General features: G+C 24.1%; 1 protein-coding gene across 6 annotated transcripts in view; it reads left to right on the forward strand.

Annotated features, from left to right (window-relative positions):
• The first annotated feature begins 2,493 nt into the window (after positions 1-2,493).
• LOC117177926 (glutamine--fructose-6-phosphate aminotransferase [isomerizing] 2) overlaps positions 2,494-24,397 on the forward strand; it is a 114,512-nt gene continuing 92,608 nt past the window's right edge. For all 6 annotated transcript variants that reach the window (XM_033369039.1, XM_033369042.1, XM_033369043.1 and 3 more), the window contains exon 1: positions 2,494-2,654. In XM_033369039.1, the coding sequence (XP_033224930.1) occupies positions 2,648-2,654 (7 nt within the window). In that variant the 5' untranslated portion in view covers positions 2,494-2,647. The remainder of the gene's footprint in view (positions 2,655-24,397) is intronic.

Below are 24,397 nucleotides of genomic sequence, written 5' to 3' on the forward strand. Positions count from 1 at the left end.
AAATTTTTTATTTTGAATTATTTGTGGTTTCAAGTATTTTCAAAACAAGATCTTTGACTGCGAGAAAAACGGAACGAAGAATCATCAGGCGGAAATTCTATTTTAAAATTCAGACAAAAAGGTAAGTTATTATTATTTAAAAACATTTCTGTGATGAAATGTTGTCACAGGCTTATATTATTATTATTATTATTATTATTATTATTATTATTTGATAATTAAATATTGAACTCGTTGTTTTCGTTGGACCGGGAATTTTTTGAGAACGAAAAATGATATTGAATTTATCTTTTGATTCATTTTACTAAAATTATTCTTTGAATTTGAAATAAAAATAATTGAAAAAAGACATTAAACACAAATTTTTCTTTGATCAAAATATTTCAATAAATTTATTTTTAATAAATAAACCTTATTCATTAAAAAACAATTTTTAATTGTTTAGATTCGGAAATTTCACAATTCCTTAATATTCTGTTGAAAATTTTATTAGGATAATTTCAAATTTTTAATTTTATATTTTAAATTTCGAGAATTTTTTTTCAGCATATTTTTTTATTTTCTTGAATTTTAGTGTCGGGAATGTAATTTTTTTCTTTTTGTATTATTTTTTTAAGTTTCAATATAATAGCTTGAAACATTCCGGTTATTAAACAAATATAATTTTAAAATATATAGAGAATTTAAGGAATAAACAATAATTTTAAATAAAGTGTTAAAAAATGAGACAATTTGAAATTGAAAAGTTAATATGTGTGTTATTTTACACAACAAATTAAAATTGAAATTGAAATTTTAAAAAGCATAATTAACAATTTGATAATTTTTATTTTTTAATCTATTTCAATTTTCTTAAAATGATTGTAATTTTAAAGGTTTTTTTGTCAAATAAAGTTTTAATGCGACAATTCTTGGTAATTAAAACTTGTTTAATTTTTAACGTTCCATTGTAGAAAGTTTTTAATTTTTCACATTTAAAATGACCTAATTTAAATTTGTATTTCAGAATAATTCATTTTTAAAGGTTTGTTATTAAAATTTTTTCAATTTAAATCGTGAAAATGGCACTGAATAAAGTAAATTTCCAAAATGTCAAATTTCTGATAATAGTAAATTGCCGCTTTGTTGAATCCTCAAAAAAAAATATATATTAATTTTTTTTGTCAAAAGAATCGTTCATGTTTTATTATTTATATTTTATATTTTTATAATTACTTAAAAAAAGTGTTCTTTTAAAGTTCTGAATATCTTTTAAGATGATTAGAATTTTTGCTAAAACTTTGAATAAATTTTGCAAAATTAAAATAAATGCCTTAAAATCTTCCAGATTATTCTTTTTACAATTTTAGGGAATTTCATCATTTCGGAAATAAAGATTTTCTGAAGTTTTATTTTCTTTCGGGAATTTTTATTTTTCGGAAAATTTCTGTGATTGATTATTTTTTCCGAATCAACTAGCGGATATTTGAGTTGTAAATTTAAGAAAGTAGGTAAGTTTTTACAATGCAATAATTAAATTTTTTTTCGTTTTTTATATTTTTTTTTTCGGTTTTGGAGTTGGATACAATTTTTTGAAATCTTTTTAAATATTACATAATCGGTAGAAGCTCTTGAAAATATTTGCAACTGCCTATATTTTTAAAATCTATTTAACAGCGTTTCATTAATGTTTTCAAAAACGTAACCAAATCTTAATATACATTTGTTTTAATCGTCACGACAAAGAGAGTTGTTTTTTTACTTTTATTTGATAAACACATTTTTGTTTTAGTCACTGTTTATTATTTTAATTTTATTATTTATTTATGATTGAAAAAATTTTCTTATTGCTTACATTAAAAAATTGTTGTAATGTGGGTAATTACATATCAGGAATTTCCGAAGGAATTTTAATATTCGGGAATATTAAAATCCAACTTTTTATTCGTATTAGAGGAAATTTTAAATTTAATCCTGATTTTGAGTTTGAATCATTATTATGAACTTTATTTCATCAATAAATAATTTGGAATATTTCCCTATGGTAACATGATCATTTAAATTTCGCGCTGCCTTATTTCGGATGCCTTCGACTGAGTGCGGACCTGTTCGGGAAAGTGGCACGTGGCAAAACGCAGTTTCTCAGTTTTCTCTAAAAAATAGACTTAAGACATAAAAAATGGTAAGAAACAGAAAAAAAGTAAGTTGATCTCTCAATCTTACGACTTTTCAAAAGTTCTTTTGTCCAAAAGTGTAAACAAAATAAGAGTCTCACTCGTCCACTTAAAATTCCCGCCTCTTGATTAATACCACACGTGTCAAAATAACGACAAAAAAGGCCTATTTTGTCCATAATATTAAATTAATTAATAGACTTCTCTCCTTATTTCTGGCTATGAAGTCTTTTTTTAATCAGGTTTAATTTACACAATTGGATATCTGTCTCATTTTTGTTGAAAATAGTGTTTGTTTTCAACATTGAGGTTAGACGTGAAGCAGACGACGTTTCGATGTCAATGGATCCATACGTGCGAAAGGACTAGCGTCGCATAAAAAGCGAGTAAATGGTATCTTTCAACTCAGAACGCCGCAAGTCGCCTTGCATGTGATACGTGAAATTTTTATCAAGTGATTTTTTAATTCAGTGTGAACAAGTGATAGCAGAAACATGTGTGGTGAGTAACTAAATACTTCCAGTCTAGCCAGTTTTCCACCTCTCTTAGGTCAAATTTATTGATATTTGGAGAGTGGTTTGGAACTACCGGAAAAAGGCCGTGACAACTCAGAATTTGATAGAGTTAAAGCGATTAGGGATTTCCGGCGAGGCGATTTTTAATTCTGAATAAGAAAACATTTCGTAAATAGTTCATTTTACTCTAATTGTTCGAGGATGATTGTGTCCATATGTTTTTCTGTTATTGTTTTCGCATTTTCTTTTTTTTTTTTGAACGTGAAAAGTTTTTTAACTTTTTTAAAGGCTTTAAACTTTCTTTTCACCTTAAAGGTTTTCTTTCGAATGTGATTTTTGAATCTGTCACTTTTATTGTTTTTGAGGAAATTAATTTTAGAATCATTATTTCGGTGTATTTTCGAGCAATTTTTCCTTGAAAATTTTTTCCAAATCTTTTATATAATTATTTTTCGCCTTTTTTTCTTTTTAAAAAGTTATGAAAAATTGTATTGACTTTAAAGAAATATGTCGAATCTGAATTTTGAATCGATTAAGTTTTATTTATTTTAATTTAAATCCAATTAATTAACAATTTCAGTCAAATAATTAATAATTAAGACTCGAGGTTTCAAAAGAAAAAATTATTTTTTGAATTTTCGAATTATTTTCGAGCAATTCCTTCAGAAAAATAGTGTCCATATGTTTTTTCTTATTCCTTTTAAACATTTTTTCACGTTTCTCTCTTTTGGAGAATTTATGAGCAATTTTATTTCAATTTAAAGAATATTATTTTAATTTTACTTTTGAATCTTTGACTTTTTATTCCTATAAAGTATACATTATTTCTCACTTTTATTCGTTTGGACAATTTATAAACAATTTTATTGGCTTTAGATGATTTTTTTAAAATTTTACTTTTGAATCGTTCACTTTTCATTTTTTTGCAATAAATAGAAATATTTTTGAGAAATAAATGAAATTATTTTTAATTTAGACGCGAGTTTTGTAATAAATTATTATTAAACAATTTTTTTAAACAATTTTGTCAAGAAAATATTGTCCTTGTGTTTTTATTGTTCCCGTTAAACAATTCTTTTTCCTCGCATTTCCTTGGGATAGAACGATTTTTGAGAACTGATCAATATTTTGATTTTTGTTATTTATTGTGGAGTAATTTAAATTAAATTATTGACAATATAAACTCAAAATTTAAAATAATTTTCGTTTAATTTTTTATTTTTAAAATTCGTATTGTTTTTTAACAAATTTATTTTAGAGTTATTATAAATTTGTTATCATTTTCGTGCAATTTTTCATGAAAATTGTGTCAGGTTTTATTTAATTTATATGAAAATTTATATCAAAATAATTAACAATGAAGCAATTTAAATAAAATCGTTAATAATTTAGACCATATGTTTTTTGCTATGTCCTCATTGAATAATTTTTTTACTATTTTGGCAGCAAAATAGTGTCCATATGTTTTTGTTATTCTCTTTAAAGAATTAGTTTTGCTGAAATCTTTCAATTTTAATTTCCTTCGATTATAAATTAGTAATTTAAATTAGATTAATAATCATTTAAACTCAAGTTATAATTAAAAAAGTTTTTTTTCAATTTGTTATTTTTAAGACATTTATTGCCTTTGAACAAATTCATTTTAGTGCCATTAGAAATTTATTATTATTTTCGAGAAATTTTTGCATGAAAATTGTATCCAAATGTTTTATACAATTATTTGTGGCAATTTTTTGTTTCGAAATTTTTTTCTTTTCAAAAATGTATTGATTTGGAAGAATTATTTTGTATTTTGAATCTTTCTCTTATTATTTCATTCAATTTAAATCAATGTAAATAATAATTTAGTAATTTAAATTAAATGAGTAACAATCTAGACTTAAGGTTTTGAAATAAATTTTTTTTCTTCAAATTTGTTATCGTTTTCGAACAATTGTCTCAGAAAAATAGTGTCCATGTTCTTTGTTATTCCTTTCAAACATTTTTTGCACTCGAATTTTTCTCTTTAACTAAATATTTATTTAAATTAAATTATAATCATTTATACTCGAGTTATGAAATAATCACATTTTCTTTAATTTAGTATTTTTAAGCCTTGTATTTATTCTTTTGGACAATTTATAAACAATTTTATTGACTTTAGAGAAATTTTTTCAATTTTACTTTTGAATCTTTCATGTCTTATTCATTTTTTAATTTATTACGGAGTAATTTATATGAAATTAATAATAATTTAGACTCTAGTTTTAAAATAAAAATTATTTGGATCATTTGTTATAATTTTCGAACAATTTATTTATAAAAATAGTGTCCATGTGTATTTTTTTATACATAGTTTTTTTCTTTTGAACAAGCTATACACAATTTTATTGGCCTTAGATAACTTTTTTATTTTAATTTTAAATCGAGTTTTGAAATAGAAAATCATTTTTATAATTTTATGAAATTTGTTGAGGAAAATTTATAAAGAAAGAATTTTCAAAACTGATCAATATTTTTTTATTTATTGTGTAGTTATTTAAATAAAATATTTAACAATTTCGATTTGAGTTTTGTCCACATGTTTTTTGTTATAAATATTTTTCGCTTTTTTTTTCTTTTGGACAAATTATAAATAATTTTATTGACTTTAGAGAATCTTTTTAAATTTCATTTTTGAATCGCTCACTATTTAATCATTTATTTATTATGGAGTAATTTAAATGATATTGTTACTAATTTAGGTTTTAAATAAAAAAATTTTTTTCCAAAAAGAAAATAACTGACAATTCCGTTAATTGTTTTAGGATAATATTTGCCATATATTTTACATAATTTTATTGTTTTCGAAGAATTTTTTAGCTTAAGTAATTACTTTGATTTTTTAAACATTTTGTGCGAAATAAAACTATAAAGTTAATAATGTAATTTACGATATTTCTGGAGGTGTTTTAAACATTAGTTTTAAAGGAAATAATTTTTTTATAACTGATGCAATTTTCGATTTTAATTTTTAATATTATTTTTGCATGGAATTTGTTAACTACGGATAATTTCTACGAAAGATGATACAATTTTTTGCAAATTAGAGAATGTGTCGTTAAAAATAACTTCCTTTTAAACGTGTCAGAATAATATTCACATATGTTTGTTCTAATTTTTATCCCCTATTTTTATTTTAAAAAAATGAAAATAATATTATGTATTCTTAACCATTGTTTAAAGTATTCCTAATACTGTATTTATTACTAAAATTGATGATATTCTTCTAAAATTAAGTTAATTAAAAATAGGTAATTGGATAAAAAACTTTTTTAAATAAAACTTATTATGTTGGGTATTTATAAGAAACGGGGATTCACTGTAAAATGATAACTATAAAAATTCTGATTTTCTCTGTATTCTCTCTGATAATAGAACTTTTTACTTCTGAATTGCCACTTTCGTGATAAAAATCTCAATCCTTCACATAATCTCTTTTCTGATATCGAAAAGCTTCTGAAATATCAGATAAAATCTGTATTATGCGCTAAATGTTTTTAACAATCACTCTCCTTTTTTATAATCAGAAAATTTTTCTCTACCTTTTATTTTTAATTTGTAAAACTAAATTTAAAAATATTATGAGCCTTATTTTGACGTGGTATTTCAGAGAGAATTTAATCGTAAAACGAAAATCGACCGTAAACTCTTATGTAGTAAGATGAAATTGTGAAAGGTATTACGCAAATCTCGCTTCCATTTAATGTCTGTTTTTTCTGAGGACCATAAAGTTACAATTCAGCATATTTTCCATTTTAGACTGAATTTCGAACAAAAATATATATTTTTTAATCCCTTATTTCACCCTTTTTAAAGAATTTCTCTTTTTTCGTCTGTTTTCAAGAAACTTTCCCTTTTTCCTCCTTTTCTTTTTTTGTTAAAATGCGTAAAATTGAAAATGAAAAATCTATTTAGTTTATTCAAGAATTAATAGAACCAACTTAGAAAATTCAACTATTTTTGGTTGAGAGTTCATTCATTTTATTTGGAGACTCTACTATTATAGTATAAATTTTTGGTTGGAAAATGATTTCTTTCGTTCAAAAGTTGTACTATTTCGTTCGAAATTTAATTATTCAGCTACTCGGTTAAATGTTAAACTCCTTTGTTAAAAATTATTTTTTTTTTATAAAGATTCATAATTTCAATAGAAAAGTCATCTCTTTGTTTGAAATAATAAATCGTTTGTTGAAAACATCTTTTTTGTTGTAAATTAATTTTTTAAACTGAAAATTGAACTATTCCAGTTGAAAATTCATAACTTCATTTAAAATTTGTTTGTTTAATTTTTTTTTTCATTTGAAAATTAAACTGTTTTGTTGAAAATGCGTTTTTTTTTGCTTGAATATTCAACAATTAGGTAGAGATATTTGTCTCTCTTGAATGAAAAATCGTTTGGTTGAAAATTTAATTTCTTCGATGAAAATTGATTTTTTTAGTTGAATTGAACAGTTTCTATTAGAAATTCAAATCTTTTTGCACTGAAATATCAAGTACTACATTTTTCGTTGGGAGTTAATTTCTTTTGGTTGAAAATTTAACTACTTGGTTCAAATTTTAATTACTTCGTTAAAAATTAATTTTTTGGTTGAAGATTCATCACCTTAATTGAATTTTGTTGTTGTTGAAAATTTATGTATTTTGTTGAAAATCTATTTTCTTTTGGTTCAAAAATAATTTTTTATTGAAAATTGAACTATTTCATTTTTGGTTCCAAATTGTTATTTTTTAGTTCAAAATTCAACTATTTGGTTGAAAATTCATTTATTTTGTTGAAAATTTATCTGTTCTAGTAACTTTTTAAAATATTGTTTAGTTGAAAATCAAACGAAAATTGAACTTCTTTGTTGAATATTAATTTATTCGGTTAAAGTTTGATTATTTTAGTGGAAAATTAATCGATTTGGTTGACAAAAATACATTTTGTTAACTGAAAATTTAAATATTCGAGTTAAAAGTTTATTATTTTAGTTGAGAATTCATCTCTTTAGTGGTAAACTTAACTATTTTCAGGAAAAATATTTTTACATTCTCATTCCTGAGAATCCGAAAACCATAAAATTTCATCGGTGTCTGTCTGTTACCTAAATGTTGTAGCCACGCTAACTTTTGAAGCATTTGTCCAATATACTCCGCATTTGATACACTTCTGAAGATCCCCAAAATAAAGGCTAAGTTCGTTAATCAGATATTTCGAACCAAAATTTAAAAATTGAGTGCATTTTCAAAATTTTGAAATTTTTGTTGTTGAAATTTGATTAATTTTTGTCAAAGTTTCTTATAGATGGGTAAAAGACTTGCAAATTATCCAAATAAAATTTTTAATTTTTATGAAAATTAGAAAAGTTATATATTTTTCAAAAATTTCAGAAAATAGAAAAAATTATTTTTTTCATAGATCCAAAAATTGTCACTAGATACCAAATATATTTTAAAACTATTTTAGCCGAATTTTTCGATAAGCCCACATTTTTAAAAATTAGAGCCTGTATAATCTAACTATTACATTGTTGGATAAAAATTCTTCTTTTTTATTTAAAAATTCAACTGTTTTGTTGAAAATTCGTTTTTTTGGTTGAATAGTCAACAATTTGGTACCCACTTTTTTCTATTTTGACTGAAAAATCTTTTTTTTTTTTAATTTGGTCTTTTTAGTGGAATTCAACATTTTTTGATTAAAAATAAGTCTTTTTGGGTTGAAATGTAAAGTAATGAAATTTTCGCTCAGAATGAATTGCTTTTCTTTGAAAATTTGTCCTTTTTATTTGAAAATTCATATTTGCTGGTTGAAAAATACTGTTTTAACTGAAAATTTAACTGCTCCATTCTTAGTAGAAAATTTATTCTTTTTATTTGAAAATTAACTTTTTCTTTGCAAATTAATGTATTTATGAGAAAATCTAACTATTTGGTAGAAAATGAACTTTTTTCTTGAAAATGCATATTTTTTCGTTGAAAATTAAACTACTTGGTTGATATCTGAACTGTTGCATTAAAAATTAATTATTTTGGTTGATAGATTCATAATTTTAGTTCAAAATTTATCGCTTTGGTTTCAAATGTAACATACTTGTCAATTTTCTTTTTTTTTTTGTAATTGGAAATTTATTTTTTAAATTAAAAATTTAGCTATTATAGTTGAGAATTTATCTCTTTGGTTGAACCTTTAACTCATATTTTTCTGTTGACAATTTAACTTTTTTTTGTAGAAAATTCGTTTTTTTTTTTGTTTGAAAATGCATCGCCTTGGGTGAAAACTAACTTTTTTCTCTAAATTTATTGTTTTCTTGTTGAAAATTCAATTGTGTTTTTAAAGAATTCGACTTTTTAACTTATAAACTAAACTTTTTTGTTTAATATTTATCTCTTTTTGTAGAAAACAATTACTTTTTGGTTGCAAATTCAACCTTTTTCGGCTTAAAATCTTAAAAATGTAAACCTTTCCATATTTAATTCAATTTTATAATATTTAATAAAACTCCTAAAGCTCTTAAAAATTAAATAAAAATCTGTCACAAGAATGGAATAAAGACTTGCATAATTTAAAACGAAAATATAAGGCTGCAAAAAACGATAGCCGTCATTGCCAAATGTGGTCGAGACAAATAGGCAGTTACAAGACTTTCTTTTGAAGTAGGCAAATTATATCCAAAAAAAAGTGGTATTGCTTCACCTTTAACGTCTGAAGTAGTATCGCACCTGAGCGACTTTTGTTGCTCGGAATTTTAATAAACAATGTGGACACTTCCTGTAAAAAAAATCTTGAAGTAAAAAATGAAAAAGTGTGGGTAGAAGGTGTGTCGTCGGACAACGACCTACACTAACTATTCATAGATATAAAGAGACAGGCGTTCTTATCTGTGTTATATATACATGCTTGTAACATACTGGCATTTTCATCGACATCGAATTTAAGTGAAAGTTCTTTATGGTTATGGCACACAGAACAGGAGACCGTTGCCAGGGACATTTCTGACATTTACTGGTACCGCGACAAGCGAGTTGCATTTCGACCGATTACCGAATCTTAGGTGATTCGATTAATCAACTCGCGTAATACTCGGGATTTAATTAAAAACCGGGAATTTACTTCTGACCGCACTAAAATTCAAGTTTTCATTATTTTAATAATTTTGGTAAATTTGAAAGTTATTTCTTCAAAATAAAACCACCATAAAAGGTTCCTATTGCAATTTGAAAAAAGATAAAAATTCTCCTAACATAGAAAAGTAAAAAATTATTTTTTTAATCAAAAATAAAAAAAAAAGAAAGAAAAATGAGAATACAACTAAACGAATCGCCTACCTTCACATTTTTTATTTTTTTCGTCATTATTATTATCAAATCAAAATAAAAAAACATTTGTAAATAATATTTTCCAACGTTTCGGTACTCCTACAGCATCATTATGAAGCTAAGAAAAATTTGAGCAGGTAGGAACAGCAACGAAAATGTATGGTTTCGTTGCTGTTCCCTTCCTGCTCAAATTCTTCTTACCTTGATAAGGGTGCTGTATGAGTACCGAAAAGTTGGCGAATATGGCTTACAAATGTTTTTTTATTGTGATTTGTTAATAATAAAAATAAAAAGGCGAAAAAAATAAATTAAAAAGCGAGAGAAGGAAGGACAATGATTGGCTGCCTTATCCTTTTTCTTTCCTTTTTTATTTTTGTCCAAAAAAATTTTTTTTTTCTTTTTTAGGAAATTTTTTAAACTTTTGTCAAATTTCAATGGGAACATTTTATGGTGATGGTACAAATTTGATCGTTAGATTCTTGATTTTATTTTCAAGAATTCTGCACATTAACTTGATTATTGGACGTAAAGTCGGATTTAAAATCTAATTTTAATTTCATTTGAATTTGTTAAATTTTAGTGGTTTCTTCTTATCTAAAGTCGCAGAGCAGTTTTTAAAAAGAATAATAAAAGAAAGAAGGGCTTAAAATAAGAACAAAATAAAAGAATAAGAATAAAATAAGAAGGGCTTAGAAGAAAGGAGTTTAAAAATGTCTACTTCAAGTCAGAATTCGTCATAATTTAAAAATTCCCTTTTCCAAATTAAATCAACTTGAAGTAAATTTTTATTATATTGTTCATTGCGAATGTATCTTCTTTTAGTTAAAAATGCAACTACTTGCGGTTAAAAGTTAAACTCTTTTGTTAAAAATTAAGTTTTTTGTTTGAAGAATCATTATTTTAATTCAAAATTCATCTCTTTTTGAAAATGTAACTTATTTGTTGAAAATTATTTTTATAACTAAAACTTTAGCTATTCCAATAGAAAAATTAGCTACTTTGATAAAAATAAGTTAATGTTTTTTATTGAGAATTATATTTGAAACAGAAAATTCAAGTATTCTATTTCTGGTTGAAAATTTATATATTTTTTTGGAAGAAAATTCAACTATTTAGTTAAAAATTGATATTTTTATTTAAAAATGAAACTATTCGATCGAAATTTTTGCATTTTATGGAAAATTCGTCCATATTTGTGGAAAATTAATCTTTATAACTAAAAATTGATGTTTTTGCTAGGTATACAATTCACTCTATTCCAGTTAAAGATTTACCAGTTTGGTTGATAATTAATTTCTGCAACTGAAAATTAAACTATCAAATTATTGATTAAAAATTGATCTTTTCAATTTAAAATTCAAGAATTTGGATGATGATTTATCTTTTTTAATTGAAAATTTAACTGTTTTGTTGAAAATTCACGCGTTTTGTTAAAAAATCCATTTTGGTTAAAAATTTAAGTATTCCATTTGAAGATTCTATAATTTTATTTAAAAATTCATCCTTTTGGTTGAGAGTTCATTTTTTGAATAAAAGTGTAATCATTCAATTTTTGGTTGGCAATTTTTTTTAAATAAAAATTAATTGTTGTTGTTCAAATTCAATTATTTCAGTTAAAGATTTATTCGTTTAGTACAAAACTCATCTTTTTATTTTGAAATACAACTACTATTACAGTTGATGATTTACCATTTTAGCTAACAATTCATCAGTTATGTTGAAAATTGAAATATTCTCTTGAAAATCCTTTAATTTTTGTTAAATAATAATTTTTATACTAAAAAAAAGACTTCTGAATAAAATAAAAAAACTCAACCAAAAAGTTGAATTGTTCTTAGAAAAGAACAATTTTCGACTAAAAATGTAATAGGTAAATTTTCAATTATGAATGTAATTTTTCAACAAAAGAAGAGTCATTTCACCAAAACAGTTCAATTTCCAACCAAGGAGACGAATTTTTAACTTCAATTTAGATTCGTTAACCAAAAAATGCATTTCTAAGAAAGTAGTTCAACCTTAAAACCTAGTTGTTACATTTTTAACCAAACAGATGAATTTTTAAACAAAAACATTAATTTTCTACCGAAAAAACGAATTTTTAACAAAATTCAAGAATTTTCAACGAGAAAGTGAAATTTTGAACTAAAAAGATGAATTTTTTTAACATGAAGATTAATTTAGACGAATTTTCAATAAAATTCAAAAACTCTTAATCAAAATGTTGAATTTTGAAGAAAGAAAGAAAAGGAAAAATAAGTTCTATTTTTTAAGAAAGTAGTTTAACTTTAAAACGTAGTTTTTAAATTTTGTGCAAAAAATATAAATTTTTAAACACAAAGATTAATTCTATACCGATACAAACGAATTTTTCGCAAAGTTCAAGAATTTTCAATCAAAAAGTTAAATTTTCAACTAAAAAAGAAAAAGAATTCTGAATAAAATTCAAGAATTCTCAATCAAAAAGTTGTATTTTCTATTAAAAACAAAAGATTTTTAACATAAATATTAGTTTACTACAAAAAGTACGAATTTTTAATAATAATCAAGAATTTTCAACCAAATAGTTGAATTTTTAACAGAAAAAGATGAATTTTAAAACAAAAAGATTAGGTTACTACCAAAAAACGAATTTTTAATAAGATTCAAGAATATTCAACTAAAGAGTTGCATTTTTAACTAAAAATATAATTTTTTAAACAAAAAGATTAAGTTTCTGTCTCCCGAAAGTGTTAACGTAGTTTATGGAAATCCCTGAGTAGTGTAGCTATCTCGCTATGACTCCACTTATCGACCGTGCAATGTTATTTTCTATCTTAAGATACCAGTACCTAAAATTGCCGACGGCCAGTAATGCAGATTCCTGCTAGATTAACATTTTAATGTCGGCCGGCAAGTGGCGTCGTAGCATCGTAGCTATACTACTTAAACAAAAATTAATTTTTGTTATAGCAAATACTAAATTTCAGAAAAATGAACGAAACTCTAAAGTAGTTTATATTAAATTTCTCATAATTGTATTAAACTCATAGATGATTGTATTGCAGTTTCGTATTTTTTTCTTAAATTTAGAAGCTGTATGAAAAGTTCTAATCATGCTAATCAAAAAACTAAACGGCAGATATGAAAACTTGAAACGCAGTTCTGAAACCTTGGTCTCTCAATCCCAGAAAAACAAATTAGCTGCAGTTGAAAAAATTATTTATAATTTTTATTTGTTTTGTACATTATTTGTATTGCACATGGAAATTATAGATAATTTTGTTCCCTTTGTATAATTTTTTCGTGATAAAATGTATCTTAGGTATTTATGTGGCTATTTCAAGACACAATATTTTCAGACTTGTTATATTGCTACTTTCATATAATTTTAGATTCACATTTGAATGCTGGAACAGCATTCCAGTAACTTTGCTGGCTTTGCGTAAAGGCTAAATACACGTTTAATTTAGTATTCCAATAGTAGAAAATATTTTAAAGAAAATATGAATTGTTTCCCTTATTCTCCTTTTTGCCCTTTTTCAAATTTCCTTTTTCCCTTTAAATATACCATATTTTCCAAATGAATATTTGAATTACAATTGATTGTTTTACATCTGTAAAACCTTAATAATTAATTTTTAGAATAAAAATTAAATTTTTTGTTACAGCTATAATATAGCTATAATACACAAATTTATTTGTATGATATTTAAGCATGTGAATAAATTATTTGTAAATACATAGTGTACGAAATAAACAAAATAAAAAAATGTATATTTCGCAACACAAATAAACTCATATAAAATCAAAGTATTAATTATTCCTATTAATTATTCCTTTAAAGAGAAAGAATTCTTGATTACGTGCACTATCTTAATCTTATGAAAATTTTTTATTGAACAAATTGTTTCTTTGTTTCTGCATGTAAAAATAAATGTTTAATTATTCCCCATTTTCCCCTGTTTCATGAAAAAATACCCTGGTTCCACCTCTTTTTATAAAAGTAATCTTTTTTGTTTGAAAATATAATTATTTTGTTGAGAATTTTGTTAAAAAGTCATCTTTTGGTCGAAAATTCAACTATTATTTTCACACTATTTTGTTGACCGTTCTTCTTTTTGGACGAAAAATTCCTTCAGTTAAATTAAAAAAAAAATGTTGTTACAAAAGTTATTTTTTTGCTTGAAAGTCAATTCTTTTGGTTGACAATTTTATTTTATTTTTTGAACTGAAACTTGAAGTATTCCATTTTTAGTTGAAAATGAATTTTTTTTTAGTTGGAAATTAATTTATTTTATTAGAAATTCGTATTTTTCATAAAAAAAAAAAGATTAAGTTTGTCTTCCTGGCTGAAAATTCATTTTGAACAAAAATTTTTCTTTGAGGATTCATCTTTTTTTGGTTGAAAATTCGTTTTTATTTATTGAAAATTCATTTTTTTACAACTAAAATTTGAACTGTTCCATTTTTTATTGAAAATTCAATTATTTGGTTGGAAATTCAGCTTTTTGATAAAAAAATAATGTTTTTAGTTAAAACTGTATGTATTTTGTTAGATATTTCAACTATTTATTTCAAAATTTATTCATATTTTCAGTTTGAAATTTCAACTGTTTTGTATAAGATCCATCTTTCTGGCTTGAAGATTTAATAATTTGACTGAGTTTTTGTTTCTCGACTGAAATATCTTTCTTGGTTGAAATTTCATTTTTTTGGTTATTAATCAACTTTTGTGATTTGGAAAATTCTACTATTTTGTCGAAAATGCATGCTTTTAGATTGAGGATTCATTTTTGATAGAAACTTATTTTTTTTTTAAATTACAAAATTCTACTATTATATTATTGGATTAGAATTCATTTCTTTTGATAAAAAAAAATTCGCGCTTTTTTTAATTAATTTTTTTAACCGAAATTCGTAAAGTTTTGTTTGAAAATTGATCATTTTTGTTTAAAAGTCGTCTTCTTGGTAAAAAAAATAATCTTCTTGGTTGAAAATCCACATTTTTGTTAGAAATTTTAACGATTAAAATAAATAAAGTTCGTTGTTGATAGTTCATATTTTAGAGTTGGAAATTTAATGTTTTTTTAGGAAATTCGGATTTTGTCTTAAAAGTTCAGCAATTTGATTGAATTTTTGTTTCTGGATTAAAAATTTGTTTGTAGAGAATTCAACTGTTTGGTTGCAACTGATTGATTGAAAATTCATTTTCCCTTGTTAAAAATTAACTTTTTTTAAATTTATTTTTTCGGGCTTAGAAGTCGAATTTTTTCTATGACTTGCTACCTTTAAGCATGGAGATTTAACTTTTTGGTTGAAAATTGATCTTTTTTTATTGAAAATTGCACTTAGGAATTCAAAGCATTTTCTATTGAATTCAGCCCCTACGTTAATTTTATTTAAAATAATGAGAGCATTTTGGACTGTGAAGTCTGAAATAAGATTGCTATTATTAGCACCTAAATTTTACTCAAATTCTGAATTTATTTAAATTGCATGATATTTTTTGCCTAAGTTTTTGTTAATAGACCAAAAAAATGGTTTGTCTTTGTATGAAAAAATAAATACTTCAGGAAATTTAGTTGTAAATAAGGTCATGACATTGTAACAATTTTACTGTATGCAGGTTATTCAACTTTAAACGAGACAAGAGAGAATAAATACATTGCAATTCACTACGTGATTGGAAAATAATTTTAGGGACATTTATAAAAGTACCACCTCACAAATCACATTCTTAGAAGAAAGTTATTCAGAGTTTCAAATCACCTTGAATTGGATTTTTTAACTTACTTGCAAAGGTGATACATTTTAAAAAAATTTTCCACTTTGATGTTGCTAATCATGGTGTCCAGCCTACTTAAAATCTTTGAAAATCTGGAAGGGTCCTTGAATTTTGTTTCTAATTGCAAAAACCTGGAAAAGTCCTTGAATTTGTTTTTTAACCTGGAAAACCCTAAAAAAAGTCTTTGATTTTTTTTCACGATCTGGAAATACCTGGAAAACTCCTTGAATTTTTTTTTCTACCTAAACAATATCGTCTTTGAATTTTTTTACCTGGAAAACCTGGAAAACTGCTGTTTAACGGAAAACCCTAGTAAGTAACGTTTTCATAGATTTGTGTTCCACCTGGAAAAACCTGGAAAAGTTCTTGAATGTTTTTTCTAGCTGGAAAAGTTATTGAATTAGTTTTATTTCCGGAAAACCCTAAAACAAATCCTTGAATTTTTTTATCTTGAAAAACCTGGAAAATTCCTTGATTTTTCACCTGAAAAACCTAGAAAAGTACTTGAATTTTGTTTCTACCTGGAAAAGTCGTTGCATTATTTTCTACTTGTAAACCCGATAAAAGTCCTTGCATTTTTTTGCACCTAGTAAACCCGGGAAAATTCCTTGAATTTTTTTTCTACCTGGAAAAACCTTTAAAAAATCCTTGAAGTTTTTTCTTTATCTGGAAAAACCGGGAAGAGTCCTTGAACTTTTTTTTACTTGGAAAAACATGGAAAAGTCCTGGTATTATTTTCTATTTGGAAAATCGGAAAAAGTCCTTGAACTTTTCTTCCACCTGGAAACCCCTGGAAAAGTCCTTGAATTTTTTCCAATTGGAAAAACCTACAAAAGTACTTGAATTTTTCTCCTTATCTAGAAAAACCTGGAAAAGTCCTTGAATTTCTTTTTACCCAAAAAACCTGGAAAAGTCCTTGATTTTTTTACCTGGAAAACCTGGAAAAGTCTTTGAATTATTGTTTTACATGAAAACCCCTGGAAATGTAAGGGAATTTTTCTTTTTGAAGGGGGCATTTTTTCGGAAGCGAGGTAATTTTTTCTAGATAGTGTCTGTTTTAAAAAACTTTTAATATAAAATTAAATAAAAATCTTTTTGCATTCATAAAAGTAGCTTCATATTACTGGATTTATTTATTTTCTTAAGTTCTTATTTTTTGGTAAAAAATGAATCCTCTTTCTTTTTTACCTGGTAATTTACGCAATACAGTTGAATATTCTATCATTTTAGTTGAAAATTCATCTGTTTGGTTGAAATTTTTTACAATTTTCTTGAAAATTCATTCCGGTTTTGTTGAAAAAATTGAATTTTTAACTGGAAATTTAAAATTAAAATTTTTTCCTGAAAAAAAAGATCTTTCTCCTTCGCTCCACTTTTATTTTTGGTTGAAATTGATTTATTTTTGAAATTCAACTATTTGGTCGACATTTTTTTTATTTGAGGTTTTTTAAAACTTCAGTTTTCTTAGTTGGAAATTAAACTCCTTTGTTATTTATTTCGTTGGTTAAAAGCTTAACTACTTTGTTAAAAACTCATTTTTCATTACAAAAATTAGTTTTTTGCACTTAAAATGTAAAATTTGAACCGCTTGATTTAAAATGTATTTCTTTTTGTTTGAAAGATCATCTCGTTGCTTGTAAATAAAAACTTTTCCGTTAAAAAAATTTTTGTTTATTCAAAATTAACTTTTAATCTAAAAATGTAATTTTTTCAGTTTTGGCTGTAAATTGTTATTTTTTAGTTAAAAATTCGTCTTTATGGTAGAAAACTAATATTTCGATTTAAATTTTCTCTTTGTTCATTAAAACTAGGATCGTTTCGTTGAGAATCATCTTTTTGGTTCAAAATTCGACGTTTTGTTTGAGAATTTATCTTTTTGTTGAAAATTGATCTTTGTAGCTTGACAGTTTAACAATTTAGTTAAAAATTCAACTTTGCTCACTGTAAAAAAAGCTGCCTGGAAAAATGAATTTTTTTGTCATGGAAAAGTTAGTACTTCTTTTTTAATTGTTTTAATTTGAAAAATATTTCTGGATGATAATAAAGTAAATCGTATTGGCTTATTGCCTAACGTTATCAGATGAGGAAGCATTACCACGTTAATTGTTTATGACAGATGGCAATATCAATTCTTGTAAAATAAAATGACAAAGTAGATATTATACCGTGGTCAAAAATTATCATTTTTTTACGATTCGTTTTACAGAATCTTCCAGATCTCGTAATCATTTCGCTATCAGTTTTTTTTACCGTTAATTTTTATTTCATGATGCAAGTTGATATTCACGTAATATTATAATTATTTTACTATTTTTCTACAGATCTTAGGAAGCTGATTATCTATTTATTCATAATTAAGAGTCTTTTTCAAATAATTAAGAATTGCGTTTCAGTCGAAGGACAGTGGCAAATAATATCACATTTGTGTGCATAATAAAACTAAACAAATTTAAGATTTATTTATGTAAAATTGTATTATTATATTTTTAATTAAAGTAATTAATTTTCAATCAAGACAGAAGGAATTTTCTACAAAATTGATAAATTTCCAACCATACTAATAAATCTTTGATTAAAAAAAAAAGAATTCTCAGCAAAAAGTGTAATAATTGATATTTCCAGTAAAAAATATTATAATTTTCAATAAAAAACTGTTAAATTAAAATAAAAAATATGACGTTTCAACAAAAGAGTTGAATTTTCCAGAAAGATTTTTCAATCAATAAAAAATAAGCTCATGTAAAATGCTGAGTTTTCCACCCGTAAAGACGAATTTAAGAAAAGGAAAGTTGAATTTACAACATAAAACTATTTACTTGCTACTAAAGTAATTTAATTTATGACTAAAAAAGGACGAGTTTTTAAAAAAATAATTGAATTTTCTACTGAAAAAATAACAATTTTCTAACAATAATGGAAGAACTGCATTTTTAGTGAAAAAACGAATTTTCAACAAAATTGGTTAAATAACAAACAAAAAAAGAAATCAACTTTCGACTAAAATGATTCATCTTTAATCAAAAAATAAAATTTGTAAGCAAATAGTTGAATTTTCAACTCAGAAGACGAATTTCGAACTAGAAAACATCAATTTACAATTAGAAATATCAATTTTCTACCAAAGATGGAATAATTTATAAATATAATAGTTACTTAGCTTAATAAGTTATAAAAGTTAATTCTCAACCAAAGAAACAAATTATTCACAAAATAGATCAATTTTCAACCAGAAATGAATTTGAAACTAAAATTATTAATCTTAAAAACAAACATAATTTTCAACAAGAGTTCAAAGTTTAACCCAAAAGTAGATTTTTTTAAAATTATTAAGATTTTTTTTAGGGAGCAGTTAAATTTTCTACGAAAGAGATTAACTAAAATTCATTGCAATATTTTGAAATCCCTTGGTTAGTTTTAAAGATGAAAACTCTGGACAAGATTTAAACACTTTTGTTTATACTTCTTTAAAATTGAATAAATTTCAATCAAAATTCTTCACAATTGAATATTTTGCAACTTTAAACCTTTAAAATGTAATTCCTACAAAGTATTCAAAATTGAAGAATTTTTCAATATACATAGTAAAAAAAAGTTAAAAATCTTTAATTGTAAATCTTAAAGAATAAAGAATTTAAAATTGCAATTTGTTTAAATGGGAGAATTTTCAAAATTATAAATCTTCAAAATTAAACTTTCCCAAAAGAGAGTTCATAATTATAAACAGATAAAAAATAAATTTTGAAAATTGATCAATTTTAAATTTTGTAGTTTTAAAATTTAAGAATTTTTCATTGTAACTCTTGAAAATTGTAGAATTTTGAATTGTAAATCTTAAAAATTTAACACTTTTCATTTTGCAAAATAGGTTAATTGAATCGAAAATTATTTAAAAAATCAAATAAACATAATGTTAAAAGAATTGTTTTTTCATAAATATCATTTTTTAAGAGGAATGTTTGAAGAAATATATTCAAAATATTATTTACAATACAGTTATAATTTTCACGCAGTAATAATTTTTTTGGAGTTTAATATCAATATTTCTTGCGATTATCATTATTTATACGCAAAAAATATATGTTTTCGTATTTGTAACAAAAAAATGGCATACTTTGAAATCGTGATCAACCATTTTGATTTTCTTTGCACGAAATCATTTTTTTAAATAAAAATTTTTGTATTCTCATTCAGCATATTCATATCTCTGGAGCAATTTTTTTTATTTTTGTTTGATGTTTTTTTGTTTATTTTTTTTTACATTTGTTTGTTAAGAATTTTAGATCTTTTATGATTCAGATAAAAAAAAATTTTCAACAATTTAGAACATTTAGAATTGAAAACTCGGAACACTTGACAAAAATAAAGAATTTTTCTAAATTTCATTACTATATTTTGATTGAACGATCCTACAAATTTTAGGATACCCGTTTTCATAAAATTAAGACAATTTTCATATTTATAATTCGCCATATTGGATTAGCTAACGTAAATTTATCATTTTTCTACGAAATTAAAATTCAGTGATATCAAAAACTTTAGAATAATCATTTTTATCGTAATCGGATCTCTAATGCAGATTCTGAAAAATGACCGATGACTTTTTCAAAAAATTATTTTCAAAAACATGAAAAAAATATTTTCATGTTTAAAAACACTTCTAAAATTGCTTACTCTCTCGCTAATAAATTAATGGAACAAAAAATACACATTTTAACATACTTTAGCAAAAAAATTGTTCTTATCAAAATGGACTTCTCTCCATAATCAAATGATCAGGATTAGCTACAAGATTTGCTTAGCCAACTATAATCTTAGAAAACTAATCCTGACTAAATCCTGAATTATCAGAATTAAGAATGTCACAAAAATAGAGAAATATGACCAGTACGTTTCTTATCAATTAAAAAAAAAAACGCCCGGTTTAGTCTATCGTTCTGTTATCTGGAAATTTTCCTTACAAAGTAGATTAGGCTGAAAGTTACTACTTCTAAGTTAGTACTTCTTTTTATAATGGGTGGTAGATTATGAAAATGCAATAGAATGATTATTTTGTTGGAAATTCAACAATTTTCTTAAAAAGTATTTCTTTGTTGTTGTTGAAAATTAAACTGATTAGTTGAAAATTCGTCTTTTTCTTTTAAAAATTATAATACCTGGGTAGAAATTGCATTTTTATTGGTTGAAAATTGCAACTGTTCGGTTAAAAATTTATCTGTTTTGGTTGAAAATTCAACTATTTTGATGAAAATCCGTCTGTATGGCAGAATTCAACTGTTTTTGATTTTAAATCAATTTTTTAACTATAACTTTGACTACACTGCAGGTCTGATAGAAGACGATCCGAAATTGTAATTCCTAGAACAGCTGGTCTACGCAGTTTCTCGGATGGGGAGGGGGGCGGTCAGGACGAGAGGCGGTTGTGATAGTCGCCTCTGAAGGGCCGCAGTACGCGAGTACTCTGTCGAGTCTATTGCGAAATATTATGCATTACACTTCGAAACGGTTCGGACGCTCCAGACTGTTTACGTTTCGAGGGTACCCTTTTAGTAACTAGGCCAAAACAAGGCAACCCCCGAAACTGTTACAATATGGGACTTTATTTTATTCTAAGTTTGGTTGAAAAGTTATTTTCTTCCGCTGAAAATGCAACTATTTAGTTAAAATTTTGTTCTTTGTGGCAGAAATTAATTTTATTGTTCACCAATTCACCTTCTTGGTTAGAAATTGATTTCTTCGCTTGAAAATATAATTATTTGTTTAAAAATTAATTTTATTATTTGAAGATTCATCATTTTAGTTTTAAAAAAAAAAATTCTATTTGAAAACTCAAGTATTTGGGTAAATATTTGTTTATTTAGTTAAAAATTTATTCTTTGTGGTTGGAATTAATCTTCTTGGTGGCAAATTCGTGTTTTTGGTTAAAAATTCTTTTTTTTTTTTTTCTTCAAAATTAATCTCTTTTTTTTGTAAAAAAGTGATTTTTTTGGTTTAAAATTCATGTGTTTTTTTACTGTTTGAAAATTACTTTTTTATTGGCAATTATTATAACTATTTTATTTCTATATTATTCGTTGAAAAATTGAAAATTTTTCGTTTTGAGTGAAAAATCGTTCTTTTCTGCCTAAATAACTAACAATTCTATTTTTAGTTGGAAATTTATCATTTTTTTTTAAATTTCTCTTTTGTTGGTAGAAAGATCATCTTTTTGGTTGAAAATTTAACTGTTTGGTTAAAAATGAATTTTTTTCTTGAAGAATTATTATTTAAGCCAAACGTTTATTTTTTTAATTCCTAATTTAATTATTCCATTTTTTAAATCTTTTCTTTTTTGATAATGATTTAATCTTCTTGGTTGAAAATTCGTTCTTTTCTTACTAAAAAATTTAATATTTTATTTTTAGTTAAAAATTTATCTTTCTTAGTTGAAAATTCATCTGTTTTTTTATTGTTGAAATTTGTCTTTTTGTAGAAAGATCATCTTTTGGGTTGAAAATTCAACTCTTTCGTTAAAAACTAATTTTTTTCTTAAAGATTTATTATTTTAGTTAAAAATGTATTTCTTTATTTGAAAATTTAACTACTATTTGATTTTTTGTAGAAATATGATCTTTTTTGACAAAAGTTTAATTTTCTTGATTGAAAATTGAATTATTTCTTTGAAAAATTGAAAATCATAGGATTTCATTGAAAATTCGTTCTTTCTATTTTTAGTTAAAAATTCAGTTTTCTTCGTTGAATATTTGTCTATTTTTTGGAAAAATTATCTTTCTGGGTAGAAAGATCATCTTTGGTCTTTAAGATTAAACTATTTGGTTGAAAACTAACTTTTTAAACTGAAAATTTAAATATTTAATTTATGGTTCAAAATTGATCTTTTTATTTGAGTAATTTTACTCTTTGATTAAAAATTAATGCTTTTTGTTGAAAATTCGTGTTTTGATAGAAAACCAATCTTTGGGTTCAAAATTCAACTATTTGGTAATAATTAATTTTGTATGGGTGCACATTCATCATTTTAATTTAAAAATATATTGCTTTGATTCAAAATTCAACTATTTTGTCAAAAATGATTTATTTTTTATTTGAAAATTAATGTTTTAAATCGACATATAACTATTCCATTTTTTATTTAAAATTTATATTTTTTTTTAGTTGAATATTAACTTATTTTGTTGAAATCTCGTATTCTTTAGTTGGAAATTTTATGAACATTATTGATCTTCTATGCGCAAGGTTGTTTTTGCGCCCAGAAGAAGAGTTTAGAACGTTCAGGGAAAATAAAAAATTGGGCAAGGAAAAATCAGAGTAAGTCAAGGAATTTCGAAATTGGGATTTTGTAGCTATTTCAAATTTGGCCAGAACCGTAATTTAAATGCTCTTTTTCAATTTTAATTTGAATGGATTTTTAAATTAAAAATTAAAAATCAGTTTCTTAGATTACTCAAGATAAATAATAATTATTCACTTCCTTGTGAATATAAGTGGTATAACTCGATTGGCCATGGATCCAGAAGAAAGCACGTTCCTAAGTTGATTAGAAAGTTCTTACTGAAACTTTTTTTGCATCAAAGATTCGCTGACGCGTTCGTCTGGAGTCATATTTTTTATCACTAGCTACACATTTTAATTTGATAAGGTTGTAAATTTCAATTGTTATATTTTAAGCAGCAAAATTTAATTTTAGCTAAAAAAAATGAATATTCAACAAAAAAGTGAATTTTTCAACCAGAAAGATGAATTCTGAAATATTTTAACCAAGAAAAAATATTTAAAAAATAAAATAAAAAAACAGATGAATTGAACTAAAAAAGACGATTTTTCAACAAAATGCATACATTTTCAACCGAATAGTTAAATTTGCTACTAATATTTTAGTTGAAAATTCAACTATTTAACCAAAAATTTAATTTTTTTTTGATAAATTATTTATCCTTAAAAAATTCCTATAATTGTTTGAAGATTCAAATATTTTTTGGAAAATTTATTTTATTGGTAGCAAAATAATTCTCTTAACGGCAAATTTAACTATGTCATTTCTTGCTGAAAATCCATTGTTTCTAATTCAACATTCAAATATTAAATTCTTCATTAAGAATTCATCTGCTTTTTATCCAAATTTTGACAACTGGGTTTAAAGTTGAACTACTTGGTTAAAATTAATCTTTGTTTGTTAACTATTTCTTTGAAAATTTGTTTATTTGTTTGTTTGAAATTTAATGTGTTTAACTGAACATTTAACTTCCATTTTTAGTTATAAATTTATTTATTTGGTTAAAGGATTATTTTAAATATATTATTTAATTAGTAAATAATTAATTAATTATTTGGTTAAACATTCATGTATTGTTTGAAAACTTGTCTTTTTGGAATAAGAATTAATGGCATTGGTAGAAAATTAAACTATTTTGTTGATAATTAATAATACTAATTAAAAATTGTCTCATTGGTAGAAAATTTAATTATTTTGTTAATAATTTTGTTGTTATTATAATGAACTTTTTTTAGGACAATTCCTTTCTTTCGTTGCAAATTCGACTATTTTGGTCATTATTATTTTATTATTACACCATTAAGCCATTTCCCTTTCGGGGTAGGCGTGACTCACTCGGCAGGGGAAAGGAGTAGTGTGTGGATGGGATAGAGATTTT

This window comes from Belonocnema kinseyi, chromosome 8, assembly GCF_010883055.1.
Source record: "Belonocnema kinseyi isolate 2016_QV_RU_SX_M_011 chromosome 8, B_treatae_v1, whole genome shotgun sequence".
NCBI lineage: Eukaryota > Metazoa > Arthropoda > Insecta > Hymenoptera > Cynipidae > Belonocnema > Belonocnema kinseyi.